Consider the following 16,513-nt stretch of genomic DNA (forward strand, 5'->3'; position numbering starts at 1 on the left):
CGAACCCACTTTCAACCTCCTGCGGGAGGGACAGCTAAAGGACAAGGCTGAAAATGGGACCATGATTTGATACACGTTGTTCTCCGCTGTCGTCTTTCAACTTGCAACGAGAATGCCATGTAAGAGCTCCGTGAACGAGGCTTTGGTCGACCGCAAATAGAGGTGAAACCCACACGCCGTTGGCCCCGGCTCTCTGACGAGACCTTGGAGAGATCGACGTTGGTTCTGGTCACGTTTCGCGGATCAAAGTCTTGGCCTTGTTCAAAATAGATTTCCTTCTAGGATGGGTATCTTCATATGCTGGTTTCCGTCAGAATAGGAACTGGTCTAGCCTTCGAGTATAAGTAGGTATACATATGGAGAGGAAAAAAGAACGAGGCTGAAAGATGTGGTGAAGTGATATTTGGCAACCATGCTCAATGTTAGGCGCCCGCAACTTCAAATTTAATGATTACTGGCGAACGAAGGCTGTCAAATCCTATCAAAACGGTCAAGCTTGTCACTTGTCACTCAAGCTTGTCAGGCAGTATGCAACGAGCCGTGGCAGAACACCAACTGCTTTGGGGTACCAGTAAACCGGCGTCTGATCTCGTTCCTCTCAGTCAACCGTGACTCAGCTACCGAGAGCCCAAAGCCCTCAGAAGAACGGACGTACGGCTGTGCGTTCGGCTGGCCCGTCCGACCAGTCTCAATCATTGCCTTTTAGAGTGAACGACTCGTGGGGTTTAGGCGGGGGACCAGCGCCGTCTTGTGTGCTCGTCTGCGCGGTTGCTGGCGCACGTTCATGGCCCGGACACGCAAGGATTCTGCATTGCGACTTACCGTATTTTGGCAGATATGCCCAAGTTGCATTTCCGTGTAGGTATATCTATCGCAGATGGTACCCTGACGGCGGATAGCTGACGTAGCGTCAGAGATTATGAAAGGAACGGCTGAGACATGCAACTCTGATACGACTTTTGGGTAGGTATAAATGGATTCTACGCGGACGTGAGATGTATCATCTATAAACACAGCAACATCATCAACCAAACACCTTGTCAGGTAGGGTAAGGCCCATTGGGTTGAAGACGGGCCTCACGCTCCGTCTTGGCCATTGCTTTATTCTGCCTTTTGACGCAGGGTCGTGGTAGTACCATCAGTTGGAACCTGCGGCTCTGTGCTGTTCGCCGAAGAGCGAGCCTCTTGGCAATCGAGGTTTGCGGCATGGCTCAGGCCGTGGAACCAGATCTTGCGCAAGTTTGGGCCGATTCGCGTCTTTAGGCTTTTTGAGATTCGCGAGGTGGCCGAAGAGGAAAGGTGCGGCTGGCCTTTTTCGCACTGGAAGCCTTATTTACTTTCATACCTAGATCGTGACTATGACATCGCGTAAATAGCTACACATGAGTCCGATAGACGTTCTTTACCTGGTGATTACTGCCATCGAGTAGACCTAAAGACCGGGTATGTAGAAAGCCTGGGTGCAGACGATGACCTCAACGACGACGTAAGATGGCCACTCAAGTTCAACACCCTTCGCAACACGATCTTCTCTAGGGACTCGCCTCCCATCCACAACCAACTCGCCCCAAAAGGATATCGTGAAGGATTACTCCGTAGCGATCACGAATAGTCCCGTGACCCCGCCGTCATGGTCGGAAAAGTCCTGGTGGTGCAACCCAACCCGCCCACTCAACCGCTTTCATCCCACCCACCCCGGCCTCTCATGAAGCAATCCTGAAACGCAGCCCTCAACACCACTACACACCGCAGCCCATCACGTCCCTTAGAGTGTCCTGTCACCCTGTGAAGATACCTCTTTTCAACGACCAAGACACCAAAAAGAAATGTGTGAACATGCCACAGGGTGCCAGAGGTTGAACAGGCGGGACGAACCAGCAAATCGCCATGCAGCGGCAAGAAGGTCACGTCGCCTCGAACGAACGTACGTGACCCTGCAACTTTCTTTGGCACAGATACCCTCGTCTTCTCCAGCGGCCGTTTTGCTCCTTTCGAGGTTTCTGAGGTCAGGTACGAGGTGATGGAAAGGGTAAGTTCTTGGTCGGTCAGCAGTTGCCAGTCAGTCTAATCTTCATCAGGGATGTGTAGCTGATGGGGACTTTGTCCGCCCGTTTTGACGCGAGGAGCGAGAGCAAGTTTATGATGTTTGGTCTGTGAGATGGGGTGAGCAAGTTGTCATGTTGGTTTGTGGTAGATGGGCACGCGACACATGAAATGCTACAATCTTTCCAGCAACGGTGCGAGCTGGAAAGAAGAAAAGAACTCGGATATCTTCACACTGGGAAGTATCAGGACGTTGAACATGCCCCCGGTCACTTGGATATTGGGCTGGTAGGAATAGCAGCTCTTTGGCCATTGCTTTCTTTTCCCTTTTCGTTTCTAAGGCCACCATGCCCTATATCACACATTCGCATTTTGCAAACCGAATGTTGCATGTCTCTTCTTATTCTCCGATCCCGGTATTAGTCTTGTCCTTGTCTTGCGGTCGTGGTTGATCCCCAATTTGCTTGGACGATTTGGGACCAAGTTATTGCCTTGTCACGGTCTTTTTCTCATTTCCAGAGAGACAGTCCAACACTCGAACCCATTCGCATTGCTCTTCGATGTTCGTATCCCAACGTGTAGTATGGCAGTCAGCTCTCGTCTCCCTACGGTCTTTGAACTCGCAACTTGACGCCATCACATTCCATGAGAACCCAACCACCCTCCATTGAACAAGATCTTTTGTTGTCTTTCATATGCTCTCTTGCCTTTCTTTTCCCAGGTTCCCGGCGGGTTGAATTCCAGCAGGGTGGAACTAGCGCCGTCTTAGCGCCCCTCCTCCTCCTCCCTGTCTCCACCTCCGAGTCTCCGACCTCCCGTGTCGTGCTTGCCGTGGAGGGTGCGTGGTTGCGTGGGTGTGCGCGCTTGCCTAAGGTAGAAAACTTTAGGGGTGCAAGTGGAGGCGGTACGTCCCCTAAACCGTTGGTCCGGGAAGAACCTTGACGGTCTGGGCCCTTTCGGCTTCTTGCTTTGGCCTTTTTTTTCTGCAATTCTTTTCTCCTGCCTTCCTTCTTGCTAATGGAAGTCCTGAGGATGTACCTACCGCACAGGCAGGGCGGGGACTCAAGGCTGCCAATGGAAATTGAACATCGAGAAAGAGGGAATTGAATACCGGTAGGTTCTAGGTACCTTAGGTATTGGGAAGGAAGGAAGGTACTGGGTGTTACTCGTTAGGTAGATGAGGCGAGGCGAGGTGTGAGGGAAGGAGCCTCCTGGTGCCTCTTGCTTTCCCCCCTTTTGTGGCGTCTTCGCGCTATTCCGCTTTTTGGCAGGCTGCCGTCACTGGTCTCTGTCGTTCCTGCTGCCTCGTGTCGCCGTTTCTCGAGGTGGCTTACAAGGCAAGAAGGTGCTCAAGTTGCTATCCTTCCATTGTGTGCAACTTCCATGTACGGACAAAGTACCTTATTTTGCCTGTCTCTGCTTCGCTGCTTCCCTGGCGGATTACTTTACCTGCGACTGCCCCCCTTCCCGACAACTCGGTTTGGCTTTTCTGGTTTCTCCAAGATACCTTCCTACCTTGCCTTCTGAGATACAACGCCATCTTCGTCCATCACAGCCAGTACTCAGGACGAGAGTCATCCAAGAAAAGAACAAAAGGGAAGCTGGCGTCGGACAACAACTGCAGCATCTCCAATCACGACCAGGCCACCGGATCTTCCCACCTCATCCTGTCCTTCCCCAGGTGAATTACTGCAGGCAGCCCACCGTCCACAGCTTCCGCAGACCGCAGACCGCAGACCACAGGCGCTGTGCAGATCGAAGCCTTGCCTCATCGGGTGCGACTTACACCACGCACCACCACCACCCACCACGCACTGCGCAACGTCAACCTCCTCCGAGTCCCCAACTCTTGCTCCTCCTTCTGCTTCTTCCCTCCCATCTTTCTTCTCCTCTTTCCGCTCTCATTCTACAACTATCGCAGCATCACCTTGCTTAAACTCGACTCAGCCTCCCTTTGCGCGAAGTAGTACGCAGTAGCGACCAGATAGAATTCAATAACCCGCCAGGCCAAATACGAGGCCCCCTCCCTTTACGGATACTGCCTGCCTGTCACTTTTGCACCCGCAGCTGCGCCTACGCCCGCGCCTGCCACCACAACCTTGAACCAACCACCCCCCCGCCCATCCCGGCACCTTCAGTCCGGGGCAACTTGGCACCTACACCCAGCAAGCACCCAGCACTCAGTACGTGCACGAGCAGAAGAAAGGCAGCCACGGCACACTCGGTGCCATCCATCGTCATTCTGTCCTGTCCTGTCCATCTTCTCTTCTTCAACATACCGAACGACATAATCAACTTTACATACCAATATCCGAGTCTCGACGATTATTATCGCTAGTTGCGCCTCTGCATTTCATCCGCTAGCCGTTCACCAAAGTCGCATCCAATCCCATTCCATTTACATACACCCATACCACACCTCCTCCCCACCACGGCCTTCACCATGTTCGGAATCCAGCATCACCCAGACCTAACTCGGAAGAGAGGACGTGACGATGAGGAGGACATGCACAATGGCACTCTGAGCTTTGGTGAACACAGAAACGTAGGCCATGCCCATTTCTTGCTTGACCCTCTTCTCTGTGATCATCTGGAATAGCATTACTGACTTTTCCCCCCGTGAAACAGAAACGCCTTCAATGCCTACCCCTCCGAACATCGCCGACCTCCTCGAAGCGCTGGTCGACACCCGTTATACCGCTCAACGCCGCTCCTTGCACTCTGACACCAGGCGACTCGGACTCAGAGGAACAACCCAGGTCACACTTCTCGCCATGGTCGTCATCACCCGCGCCCATGTCTTGCCAGCCCTCGCCCTTTGGTCCGACCGAGCCCGATCGTGACATGGACATGATGGACACAATGTCGCCGCCTCCTGTCCCGCAGCAGCACATCCAGTCAGACCAGCCCGCCTCTGTCAACGGCCGTATGCCCACCCCGATTCAGCCAAACTTTGCCTCCCAATTCATGAATGGCGGCTCCTCAGCGCGCGACTGGCGCGGCCCGGGTCCCGCGGTGAGCCATCGTACCGGCGTAGTGAATATGGGCCACATGCATGCCGGCTTCGGCAGCGACGAGTCCCGTTCCATTCCTCGTACCATGGAAGGCACCGACGATTGGCACAGCATCCAGAATCGCCGTCTGCCGTCGCCTATTAGTGAAGGCGAGGACTCGGCGAGCCATCTGGGCAGCGGAAGCCTGAGCCCCCCGGGAATGGTCCTCGATAATGGTTTCCCGTCCAACCTGACTGCCCGCTTAGAACAGTCGTCTCTCAACGGACACGATCATCACGATATGGGCATGATGGATGTGGAGGACCACTCACACATGATGAGTGATGATCCCGTCACCACTACCATTGACGCCGCTCCCCTTGAAACGACGTCAGCACCGGCAACACCCTCGCCTGGACGCAAGGGACACATTCGATCTAGGCACACTGTCAACTCGTGGACTTGGCAGCCTGGCATGAAGAAGAGCTTCAGCATCGGTTACCGTGCTGATTGCGAAAAGTGCCGCCTCAAGGTGCCGGGCCACTTTAATCACATTGTTGTCTCATAGAACGGGCAAGAAATCGTTTTGCCCGATGATTTGGCGTTGCAGATGTTTCCCAAACGGAACAGGCATCGCCCTAGAGAAGAACAAAAACGGAGAGAGTTTGACGAAAGGTGCTTTGAAGAGTTACAAGATCGACAAGCGATTGCATTGATTCAATCAGGATGGTGTGTTCCGGTCGAGTAGGCACGGAAATCATGATTTCGGGACGGGGGTTTTCAGAGACATGGGAGTCTCGGCTTGCGGTAATACCACATTTAGCGCACATACTTTACACTCGCTCGGGGCTTGTTGGGCAAGCTCTGTTTTCACGGTTCATAGGTTACCGGTAAGCATGATTTGGGATTGGGAAGTCGACTGGCCCGGCGTGGCAGTTTGAGACTCGGCGGAAGCCTGCATTCTTGAAGCGTTTTCGCGGTTGTACATAATACCGGTCCAAAGGACATAATTAAGCGGCGAAAATACGCCAGCGCTGTTCATTGTCAGACTTCCGTTCTACACATGTGACTGTGTATCGAATGACGAGTGATACTCGGGAAAAGATCGTATCTGTGTCAAGCAAGTGAACCCGAGTAAACATGGGTTTCGGGGTACGGGATGCTTCGCGGTAGAACGGAACTTGGCTGTGCAAAGACGAAGGTGATGTTATTTCGCCCCCTTTCCCGCATGCAAAGCTTTGTAAAGCCGGACGCCGTCTAATGCACAATCCAGTCTAACACGTATGATACAGTGACACTTGGCAGCCTCCTCCCCCTCTCCCTCCTCTTTGTCGTCCTCGCCGTGGTAAAAGACGGCCTTGCCATCCCTTCTCTCCCAACTCGCCCCCAATTTTTGTACCGACGTAGGTGTCCGTCTCTCCGACTCTCTATCTAGGGGTGGAGATTGTCGTTTCTCGTACACTTCCTCCAAAGCCGACTTGTTTTTTGTTGTAGTGCACCAGCTATCGTCACATTCAGATACAAAGACCTCGCCGTCTTCCCTCGGCCCACCTCATTCGTGTATCATATTATAACAACGGCCGTCGAGAACTTGGTGAGCAGTCGTTTGCTCTACCACCACCCCTTCTTCTCGGCCTTCTTCTCCTCCTGCGGGAGACCGACCTGGTCCAGCGGGCCGCCTCGGCGCTGGTTCTCCCTCTCGCGCTCGAAGGCGGCCTTTGCCTTGTCCTGAAGGAACTCTTTCCTGTCCTCGACGGCGCGCGCGAGGTCCGTGGCGCGGACGCCGGAGGACTCGTCTTCCTCGCTCCAGCTGGTCTCTGCGGCGTCGGATTTGCTGCTGCTGCTGCTGCCGCCAAAGAGCCACCAGCTGCTGCTCTTCTTTTGTTTCGGGGCGGGTGCGGCTTCAGAAGTCGTGGGGAAGGCGGGAGCAACGGTCGTCGAGGAAGCTTCGGCGGTCCTTTGCTGGCCTGTGCCAAAGATCTTTTCGGCTCCCGTCGTGTGGGTGGGCGCGGAGAGCAAGGGCGGGAGCTTGACGCCCGTCTCGCGGGCGAGGGCGTTTGCCTCCTCGACGAGGGTGATTTGGGTGTCGGTGGCGGTGCCCTTGATGAAGGCGAGGCGGGCGGTGGCGAGGGCGTCGTCTTCCATTTTGCGCTGGGCTTCGATGAAGTCGGTGCGGCGTTGCTTGTTGTAGGTTACCATGTCGTAGACGGAGTAGACGGAGACGAGACCTGCGATTGCTTTGGGGGTGTTAGCCTCTTTTTTGTTCGCTTCTTGCTTCATCTTCTTCCTCCATAAAGCTCCTTTGAGACAAATCTCGAATTGGCCGCGTGGATAATGTCCATTCTCACTGCTCCAAGAATCGTACGAGGGGTTTTGTAGACGTACCCGTAAACCCGACCAACCCGAGGACGGTAAACTTGTGCGCGACATCAAAGAAGCGACGGCTGCCGCCGATGGCGCGGTCGAGGCTGGACGTCTGGGCCTTGCGCGCCGCCTCGTGAGCAGCGCGGAGGCGGCGGACGCGGTCTTCGGGGCTCTCGCCCGGTTGCCGGCCGGGGATCTTGGGAGGCTGTGGTGACTTTGTGGCTGGTGTTGAGGATGCTGTTGCTGTTGTCGATGTCCCTGTCGGTGCTGCTGCTGCTTCTGCTGATGTGGGAGAGCTCTTGGATGCGGCGTGCGGGGTGGTCGAGGTGAAGCGCGTTGCGTCCGAGGCGCTCCGGGGGCCTACTCTGGATGCCATTGTGGTGGTGTTTCTTGGTCGAAGCAGGTGTTGTAGTCTCGATGATTGCCTCGGCGGACTGATGGGATCGGGGGGGTTCGGGAGGCAACTGAGGCTCGTCGATTTAATTGGCCTTGGACGGGAGGTCGGCGACGTTACGTTCTCTCTCTCTGGCTCGGAACACGGGGGAATGGGACGGGGGGCGACGCAGAAGCCGAAAAAAGCACTTGTCATGAGATTTTTTGGAGCTCTGGGAATTGAATGGGTCCCCTTGGACCTGGGCTGCATGGTTTTTTGGAGGGTTGTGATTGGTGCGGCTTGTCCCGGGGACCTTTTCTCGTACGACGACGGGCCAGGTGCTCGGGAAGGGAGCTTTTTGAGCTGTTGGTGTCTGACCACAGTTGAAGACAGCTGGGACCAGCTGGTGTCTGTGTAGGGAGACATGCTGCGTAGATGAGGGAACTGGTGAGGATTGATTTTGCAAGGGAGGCCAATTCATCTATGAAAGCATCGCGATACCTGATCCAAATATTCGCGTTCCATGGCGGTTGATTAAATCCACGCAGAAACAGAGATTCCACTGCTGCAGAGAAACATCAGACATTAAGTGTATAATTTCACCGCAGACCTGGAGAGATTGCGAGTAGCCCCCGTTGGAAAAAATATCGACAAATGCCGGAACATTCAAGCCAAGATGTGCTTGCTCATAGGACGCGTACTTGACGTGGTAGGCTTCTTTCGAGCTAGCTTAGCTGACGATCACCGAGACGTTGTGGATGATGGACGACTACCTGAATGAGAGTCTGGCACAGCTCAGCTTCCTCTACGCCACCATTGACAGAATTGGGAGCTATCATGAAGTAACGGAGCTTCGTGTCGCACTTCAAGTGATCCGGCGACTTCTGACATTGGAGACAAATCTAGCACCAGTAGCACGCAACTGATCCTCGACGTTCTCACAGTATCAAAAAAACCATTCAGAAGTCTCTTCTTCATGACGCTGCACCAGGCAGAGCACACAATGAAAAGGGTTGAAAATCAAAAATTACAACAGCGATGGCCCCGAAGGACTATCGAGAGAGGAGGGCTCCACGATGTGCAATGCAGGCATCCCTCTCTGCGTACCGGATTTCATGATCCCCAGGACGCCCATCAAGGTAAGTATGAAGAAGAAAAAGAGGAAAGCAGTGGAAATGGGAGAGGAGAGCGGGGCATTATATAGATATTCTGCAATCTCCCAAGGTGCGCCGCAATCAGTAATGGGAGTGAGGAAGTGTCACGTGCGCAGCGACCCTTTTTCGAGGTGCCTGAGGCGGACGGAGCACTTGGAAGTACGTATCTGTTTCTCGAATTTCATTGAATCTAGGTAACGATGGATGGGAAGGAATAAGCTGGGCATGAGTTGGGAGGGGCTACAAGCTTACACCACCTGCCGGATACTGAGCTGTCAAAGTACCTATGTCATGATGGGAAGGCACCATCGTCTCGAAGATGCAGTGATATTGTGGAGTTGTAGACCAATTAAGGGAAGAGACATCTCAGTGGAACTCCCAGATACGGTGCATCGTCGGCTGTTCATATTTGACAGTAAGATGGATGGTCATCGGCATCATGCGAGGCTTGTACCAACGTAGATCAGCTAAGACGGGCATAAGGAGCTGGTGAAAGGGTACTACACGTATCTTGCGACAACAAGTGAGCACTGAGCAGGAGGGTGTCACCAACAAGAACAAGCACTCACTGGCTGGGCGCAGAGTTCAAGATGTGCGGCTTAGCTGCTTTCTTATACTTCACTGGACCAATTTTTCGTAGCGCACTATGATCTTTAAAGCATTGACGAAATGAGAGATGTAGGATATGACAAATTTGTAAAAGTCGCAGATTGATGGGAAATTGGACGCACTATCTACATGAATTGCCCTGGTGCAATCAAGCCTTCATAATGGGAGATTGAAGACGGCGATATCAAGCATAGAATGCCTTCGTCGACGGACTCCATGGTACCAATGAGTGCTCTCTCTCATACCTACCCATGCTACCTTAGGTAGTTCCTGCCAGCTGAAATCCACTTGCAAACTGAAAAACCCATCGCCTCAGCCACAAGACGAAAATCCGGAATAGGGTTCGGCCGTCGCCTGTCCTTCGCGCTGCCACACCAGGTGGATCCCACAGCCAATCAACAATTGCGACCGTCCCACCCCAAAAACCTCCAGTACGTACCGGCCTTTCGTAGGGTTTTCATGCCCTCCAGAGATTTTGACTCGTCCCTCTCAAGGAATTTTCGAAGCCTGCAGCAGCATCTCGACGACGGCCCATCCGGACTACTAACCCCTTGATCGCGCAATACAGGCACAATGGTATGTCGATATGCCCACGAGACTCGCCATTGATGGCGTCGCATCGCAAATACTGACGTTCGACTTTTTTCTAGGCGATCGCACACAACCAGCAGATCCCCCACAACCGTGAGCACCCCTCCACGCGAAGAGCGACGATTGCGAAGACGACGACCATCGAGACATAGCAGAGTACTAACACCATTTGACCAGACTTCCGCAAGGATTGGCAGCGCCGGGTCCGGACGCACTTCGACCAGGTATGATTCTTCTGCGCAGGATACTCTTTCTTTTCCTACCCCGGGGAAACAGACGAGATTGGGAAAATAGGAAATGGCACAAGAGGAATTTGGATCTGACTTGGAACATCACAACAGGCCGGCAAGAAGCACAGCCGCCGTGTCGCCCGTCAGGCCAAGGCCGCGAAGGTCGCTCCCCGTCCCACCGACTTGCTCCGCCCTGTCGTGAGATGCCCTACCATCAAGTACAACCGCAAGGTCCGTGCCGGCCGCGGTTTCACCCTGGACGAGCTTAAGGTACGATACTGAACTCCGCGAGGCACGCCCGGTGCCAGGAAGGACGAATATTTGGGAATGTTTAGAGAGTTAACGCGAGTCTGCTAGGCCGCCGGTATCCCCCGCCTTTACGCTCCCACCATCGGTATCGCCGTCGATGGCCGCCGCAAGAACCTGAGCGAGGAGTCCCTGGCCGCCAACGTCGCCCGCCTCAAGGCCTACAAGGAGCGCCTCGTCGTCTTCCCCCGCCGCTCCAACAAGGTCAAGCAGGGCGACTCCAAGGTCGACCTCTCCAAGACCGAGACCGTCAAGTCCCTCTCCGCCGCCCTCCCCATCGAGAAGACCGCCTCCGGCTTCTCCGAGATCTCCAAGTCCGACCTCCCCAAGCCCATCGAGGGCGGTGCTTACCGCAAGCTCCGCGACACGAGAGCCGAGGCCCGCAACCTGGGCAAGAAGGAGAAGCGCGCCCGCGACGCGGCCGAGGCCGAGGCTGCCAAGAAATAAACGCAGCACGTCTCTGTCTTTGCTACCGCTGCTGCTCTGCTGTCGTCTCTTGTGGTGTCGGGGGGCTTTGTTTGATGCTGCGGCTACTAGTGCAGCTAAGCTTAAGCTGCTGCATGGAAATGGGATTTTCGGCTGCTGCTTTCGACACATCAAAAACACTTTCGGAGAAGGGAAAAAAGTTCTTCGAAAGTCGGGTTGTTTTCTTCTGGCCTGGCGTGGGTTCAGTGGATTGAGATACTCTCAGGACAAGGTCATAAAGAAATTATTGCATTGATCACGCCCGCTTGTGTCGATTGCTGCCCCCTACACACTCCCCCAAGAATTCCCCGTCGTCTAAATCGACGGGCGTAGGAAGACGCATCGTACGAATACGACGTGACGTGTATCATGGGTCAAAGGTGACAGGAGTAGACTAAGGATTGATTCGATTGCTTTTCCAATTGTGGTTCCATTCGGTGATGCTGTGATCTAATATTGTTCTATTACTGTGACATCAAATAGCATGAAAAGTCTTAAGTGCGGCCTCTGCCCTTATTCATGGTCACGGAGCTATGAGGAACAGTATGGTCAGGCATCGTTTGCTTCAACATCTCAACTACGCTTTGCCCTTCACCTTCTCATCAGCCATCAGCTCACCACCTTCCTTCAACATCTCCTCAAACGCAGCCCTCCTGACAGCCGGCAACTCAGCCGCGTGCCTCTTGACAAGCTCCGACACCATCACCAGCCCATTCTCCCGATCAACCTTCTTCATGCCCGCCGCCTGCGACGGGTCAGCCTGCTGCGGCTCCAGCCCAAGACCCTCCACCATGGCAGCATTATCTCCGCCGCCAACAACCACCGCCTGCCCATCACCCCCCGCAGCCGACGGCGCCCCCTCAATGGCCTTTTGATCCGTGCCGTTGCTGCTATCCTCCCCAGAAAACGTCCGCCCCGTAACAGCCTCCGTCAACGCCTCAAACGCACCAGGAACCTGCAGCGTACGCAGAACCACATCGGCCCCGTCCTTGGCGCGGCACATGAGCGCGAAGACGAACCACGCCTCGCTGCGTAGCACGGGGAACTTGGTCTGCGTGACGAGGAACGCGAGCGCCTTGTTCAGGCTCGGATGCCGCCTATAGAATTTGTCTCGACGCTGCGCGCCGCCGTCGCCTTCTGCCTCGGCTACGGCCGTCGCGGGCAGCGGGTTCTCGGGGCGGAAGACGTAGCCGTCTTCGGAGGGGTCCCAGTCTGGTAGGATGGGCGGGATGGGCGCCGTGTGTAGGACGCGGCAGACGGCTGCGGCGGCGCGGGCGGCTTCGGTCTTTGTGTGTTCTGCGTCGGTGCGGGAGACCATGTCGAGGAGGCGGTGGAGGTGTGTTGTCTCGTGGAGGGGGGATAGAGGGTCGGGGGAGAGGGGCGCGCAGAGGCGGCGGACGTTGGTGGGTGTGTTTACGAGGAGGAGGCGGGTCAGGGAGACGGCTGTGAATTGGACTTGGGGGTTTACGTCGAGGGACCAGATGCGGGGGAGGATTTCGGGGGAGAAGAGGCCTGCGTCGCCGAGGACGGGTTTGTTCTGGGAGGGGATGGCGAGGTTTTTGGCAAAGGAGAGGGCGGAGTGGAGGAGCATCGTGTCTGTTGCTTTGGCGAGGAGGGCGGCGAGCGGGAGGTGGACGGCGTGGGACTTGACGAGGGCGTAGGAGGCTTCGTCGGAGCGGGCGACGTTGCCCAGGCAGAGGCAGGCCGCGGACTGGAGGTGGGTGTTGTTGGGCGTGAGGGTGAGCCAGCTGTAGAGGGTGTCGAGGACGGGGGAGCCTATGGGGTGCCGGAGGGCGAAGTCGTCTGCGTAGGAGACGTCGGCGAGGATCTGGATGAAGGACTGGGGGAGGGATTTGAGGAGGACGGCGGCGTCTTCGTCTTCGACGCGGAGGGCGTCGAGCTGGGTTTGGAGGTGGTAGAAGGTGGCGAGGAGGACGGGGACGGAGCCGGTTGCGATGAGGGCTGCTTGGATTGGCGCGTGGGTTAGGTAGGCTAGGGCGACGGCGGTGAGGGAGACGAAGTCTTCTGCGTCGGTTGTTGGTGTGAGGGCGAGGGTGAGGAGGATGGTTGGTGTTTGCGGGGGTGCAAAGTTGGCTTCGGTTTCTGGATGAAAGGTGTGAGCTTTGTGGTTCTATGACTGAGTGAGGGAGGGAGTTAGATGGGTGAGTGAGTGAAGCGTACCGTGTGTGGCGAGCAAGGCGAGGATCTTGCCAATGATACCCATGAGATGCGGCGCGTTGGCGAGGCGTGGGCTGGTGAGGAGGTTGACGAGATGAAGGGTGAGCGAGGAAGAGCTCGCTTGAATCTGGGCGGGCTCGTAGTCGACGAGGATGTTGTAGAGGACTGGCACGGCGAAGGGGAGGGCGGTGTCGTCGGCGAGAAGGCTGATGATGGAGGTGATTGCGTTTGATGACACGACCCTTGCGCGGTTTTCATCTAGATAGTGCGTCAGATTTCTTTGCTGAAGAGGATGAGTGAACAAGAGTGGTACCTGTGTCGGCGCATGAGTTTCCGAGCAGACGGAGAGAGTGCTTCTTCAACGCTGGTCTGAGGTTCTCCGTGGAAATGACAGAGAGGAAGAAGTCGACGATGCCCGAGTCTCCCAGGGGCAGTCTCCATGATGCTGTTGAATGTGTTAGTGTAGATCTCAAAATCGGTAGTGCGAATCAAGGGGCCTTACCATCTCTGCTTCCGTCGCCCAGCTTCTCCGCAACAAGGTCAATCTCTTGACTGCCACTATTCCACTGCTGCTGCGCAGTGAAGAGTACATCGCCGAGCAGTGCGGTCCTGTGCGCGCGGCTCTGGTCTACGGAGCCTGGATCAGCCCAGGCCGAGGCGGACGAGAGGATGTTGGCGATGGCGTCTGGCGCGAGAATCTTGCCGCCTTCCAACGGTTGTTGCTGTGCTGATTCAGCCATTGTGATATCTAATGGGGTGTTTCTTTCCAGTATTTTGCTGTCCCTATCCAAAGATGAACTCAGCCAGAAGAGAAAGAAAGGTGAAAGGCCAACCAGATTATAAGTGAATTCCTCACTCTAAGGTAACTCAGAAACGAATGGCAGAACTGGTTTAGTCGTCCTCCTTAATGCGTCGTCTTTTTGCTGCCCGGAGATGGGATGAGCTGCGAGATGCTGCGGCCGGCGCGAGTTCCTTTCCCTTTTGGTGTGGGCGTCGTTGTTGGTGGGGTTGTAGTTGTCGCAGGTGATTGGCTTGCGGGGGTTTGTGCGCCAGGGTGGGGCCCTTCGGAGCTTCGGCGATGCTTTGTCACGGCCCTCTGCCGCCTGCCGCCTCCGGGTGACGGCGTTTGCTCCGGACTCGGTCTTGTTGGCAGTGTCCTATTTCAAAGCTTTTTAGTGTTTTTTTTTTTTAGATATTATTAGAGCTGGGAGGCCTCTTGTGGTATTATTTTAGCACTCTCCGCTGACGTTGGACGCTAGGACTGCGGTGTGTTCTTTGGTCACAGTTCTGAATTGGAAGCCACACCAAAAACGTTGAAGAATTCAAGTACAGCCCGCATCCAAGAGAAATTACTGTCCAATAGCATAAAATGAATCATACAACATCAGAGAGTTTCATGATATCTTCTATCTAGTGGCCGAAATAGTCTTCAATTATGTTATTTCTGCCGAAGGCCGAGACTGGAAGCCCCTTTGATGAACGCATCGGACGCTGGCCAGTTCACTCAAATTACCTCGGCATAAGGTTTCGATGAGAGAGAGTGAGATATTACAGACAGAAAAAGATGAAATGAGATGAGTGCTTATCGTACAAAATGAGTGTGATGATTGGTGTTACTGGAATATTGGAAAGAGCTTCTCAGCCCAATAACCGAAGATGGAACCAAACAAGTGAGATCCATGATGGTCAATTACAAGCTTACAGGAGGTAAAGACAGACGAAAAGCACGATATTTCATAGATCGTTTAGACCCCCTCAGTGACAGCTACATCCACACTCTTTGGCATCCTTGCAATCCTTCCCACAAGCAGACTGCGCCGCGGGCGCGCATTGCTCCTTGCCAGAACAAGTCCGCCAGTTCCCGTGCCCGCCATTCCACGCCGTCCAGCACCAAGTGCCCTTGCTCCTGTCGCACGACTCCCAGCAGTACCCCTTGCTGCAGCCGTATTTATCGCCGAACCAGCACTCCCGGGCCTGCAGGTTCGGGGACGAGCCGTCCTTGAGGGTTAGGGGGTGCTCTCTGCACTTGCGGATGTTGGAGGGGTCGACGTTGCTGTCGAGGGAGGAGGCCGTGTAGGACATTACGCCGAGGTCACCGCATTCTTCGGCGGTGGTGGGGGCGATGCCGGCCAGGGTTGGTGGGAGGTTGGTGGCAAGGGCGAGGAGGATGGGAATTGTAAACTTCATGGTGTTGACCTGATATTTCTGTTAGCAAGGTGAGGCATTGGTGAAAGAATAAAATATCTAACGTTCTATTGCAATACTGAATCGGCAAAGTGTGGTTGTATTTCGAAACTTTCTTCTCGTGAACTGTCCTATCTCGAACTTTTATAGGCGGGTTTGGGAACCAATCTTGTATTTATAGCGGAAACTTATTTCCCATCAAAGATCATTCTTAATCTTCGATCATGTTTAAAGAGCGGAAGACTACAGGCTCATCTCACAGTCGCAGTTCAGGTAAACTTTACTGTTGCGGTGAGGATGATGGTGCCCCGATGTGCACATGGTTCTCTCCGATACGTGACCGTCGGACCATCCGTCAGCATTGAAGACTTTCTGGATAAGTCTGCAGTTAACAATTGGTGCGAGGGTAATCCTTCTTGTGGCTCAGTCAGCGTTGTGTCTATATGCCAAGCCATAAGCATTTGTGCTCATGTTGATCCGCTGGAAGAATGATATTGTGAACCCATGGCCCGCTGAGCGAACAAGCACACTTAAGCACCTAAACAAGGCAGAATATGATTCAAGATTGACCATCAAGTAGGTACTGATGCAAGGTAACTACGAACATCACTGTAAGCTTCGTTACACTTATGCAACGAAGCCTCCGGGGCCCGTGGCAGATGCGTTGTTGAACGACGTAAACACTTGCGAAATTTTGTGGGACTGGGTCTCTGACTGTCACGATTAATAATTCTGTGTAACTGCATTACTCAACCCTCGAACAGGCGTCGTCGGAGGCGTGTTGAGATCATAGGTGATGATATTAGTAGGTACCCCAAATTATTTGCCGCTCCTCTTTGTTTTGGACTTGTCTCTCTTCTTAGGAGGAGAGTAAGGCAGACAGAGACAAAACTTTGCCTATTGCCCTGAGTCGCCTGCGATTCAAGAAAGGCGGTAAACTTGTGCGATTACGCCGTCTTGGAATAGGGACCGAGAACCGCAGAGCGAGGTTGCTTGAAGTTGTGCGCTTCGCCAAGGCAGCTG

The 16,513-nt window shown here is 54.4% G+C and overlaps 6 protein-coding genes across 6 annotated transcripts; 3 read left to right on the forward strand and 3 right to left on the reverse strand.

Annotated features, from left to right (window-relative positions):
- Nucleotides 1–3,466: 3,466 nt before the first annotated feature.
- Nucleotides 3,467–3,979, forward strand: CABS01_07269 (uncharacterized protein; the record flags this gene model as incomplete). The annotated part of the gene is made up of 1 exon (XM_060540632.1): nt 3,467–3,979. A coding segment is annotated over one exon (513 nt), but the record flags the coding sequence as incomplete, so codon positions are not given.
- A 507-nt stretch (nt 3,980–4,486) lies between these two features.
- CABS01_07270 (uncharacterized protein) lies at nt 4,487–5,604 on the forward strand (the record flags this gene model as incomplete). The annotated part of the gene is made up of 2 exons (XM_060540633.1): nt 4,487–4,588; nt 4,672–5,604. 2 exons carry the CDS (start codon nt 4,487–4,489, stop codon nt 5,602–5,604), a joined length of 1,035 nt encoding a protein of 344 aa, XP_060403518.1.
- A 1,043-nt stretch (nt 5,605–6,647) lies between these two features.
- CABS01_07271 (uncharacterized protein) lies at nt 6,648–7,989 on the reverse strand (the record flags this gene model as incomplete). The annotated part of the gene is made up of 2 exons (XM_060540634.1): nt 6,648–7,273; nt 7,422–7,989. The coding sequence occupies 2 exons, from the start codon at nt 7,987–7,989 to the stop codon at nt 6,648–6,650; spliced, it is 1,194 nt and encodes a 397-aa protein (XP_060403519.1).
- A 2,120-nt stretch (nt 7,990–10,109) lies between these two features.
- Nucleotides 10,110–11,110, forward strand: CABS01_07272 (ribosomal protein L13e; the record flags this gene model as incomplete). The annotated part of the gene is made up of 5 exons (XM_060540635.1): nt 10,110–10,112; nt 10,187–10,220; nt 10,305–10,351; nt 10,469–10,627; nt 10,715–11,110. The coding sequence occupies 5 exons, from the start codon at nt 10,110–10,112 to the stop codon at nt 11,108–11,110; spliced, it is 639 nt and encodes a 212-aa protein (XP_060403520.1).
- A 595-nt stretch (nt 11,111–11,705) lies between these two features.
- CABS01_07273 (GTP binding protein) lies at nt 11,706–14,046 on the reverse strand (the record flags this gene model as incomplete). Its single annotated transcript, XM_060540636.1, has 4 exons — nt 11,706–13,231; nt 13,310–13,564; nt 13,620–13,751; nt 13,809–14,046. The coding sequence occupies 4 exons, from the start codon at nt 14,044–14,046 to the stop codon at nt 11,706–11,708; spliced, it is 2,151 nt and encodes a 716-aa protein (XP_060403521.1).
- A 1,015-nt stretch (nt 14,047–15,061) lies between these two features.
- CABS01_07274 (uncharacterized protein) lies at nt 15,062–15,493 on the reverse strand (the record flags this gene model as incomplete). Its single annotated transcript, XM_060540637.1, has 1 exon — nt 15,062–15,493. One exon carries the CDS (start codon nt 15,491–15,493, stop codon nt 15,062–15,064), a length of 432 nt encoding a protein of 143 aa, XP_060403522.1.
- Between the last annotated feature and the right edge of the window lie 1,020 nt (nt 15,494–16,513).

Source organism: Colletotrichum abscissum (assembly GCF_030869225.1).
Source record: "Colletotrichum abscissum strain IMI 504890 chromosome Unknown Scaffold_15.1, whole genome shotgun sequence".
Lineage (NCBI taxonomy): Eukaryota > Fungi > Ascomycota > Sordariomycetes > Glomerellales > Glomerellaceae > Colletotrichum > Colletotrichum abscissum.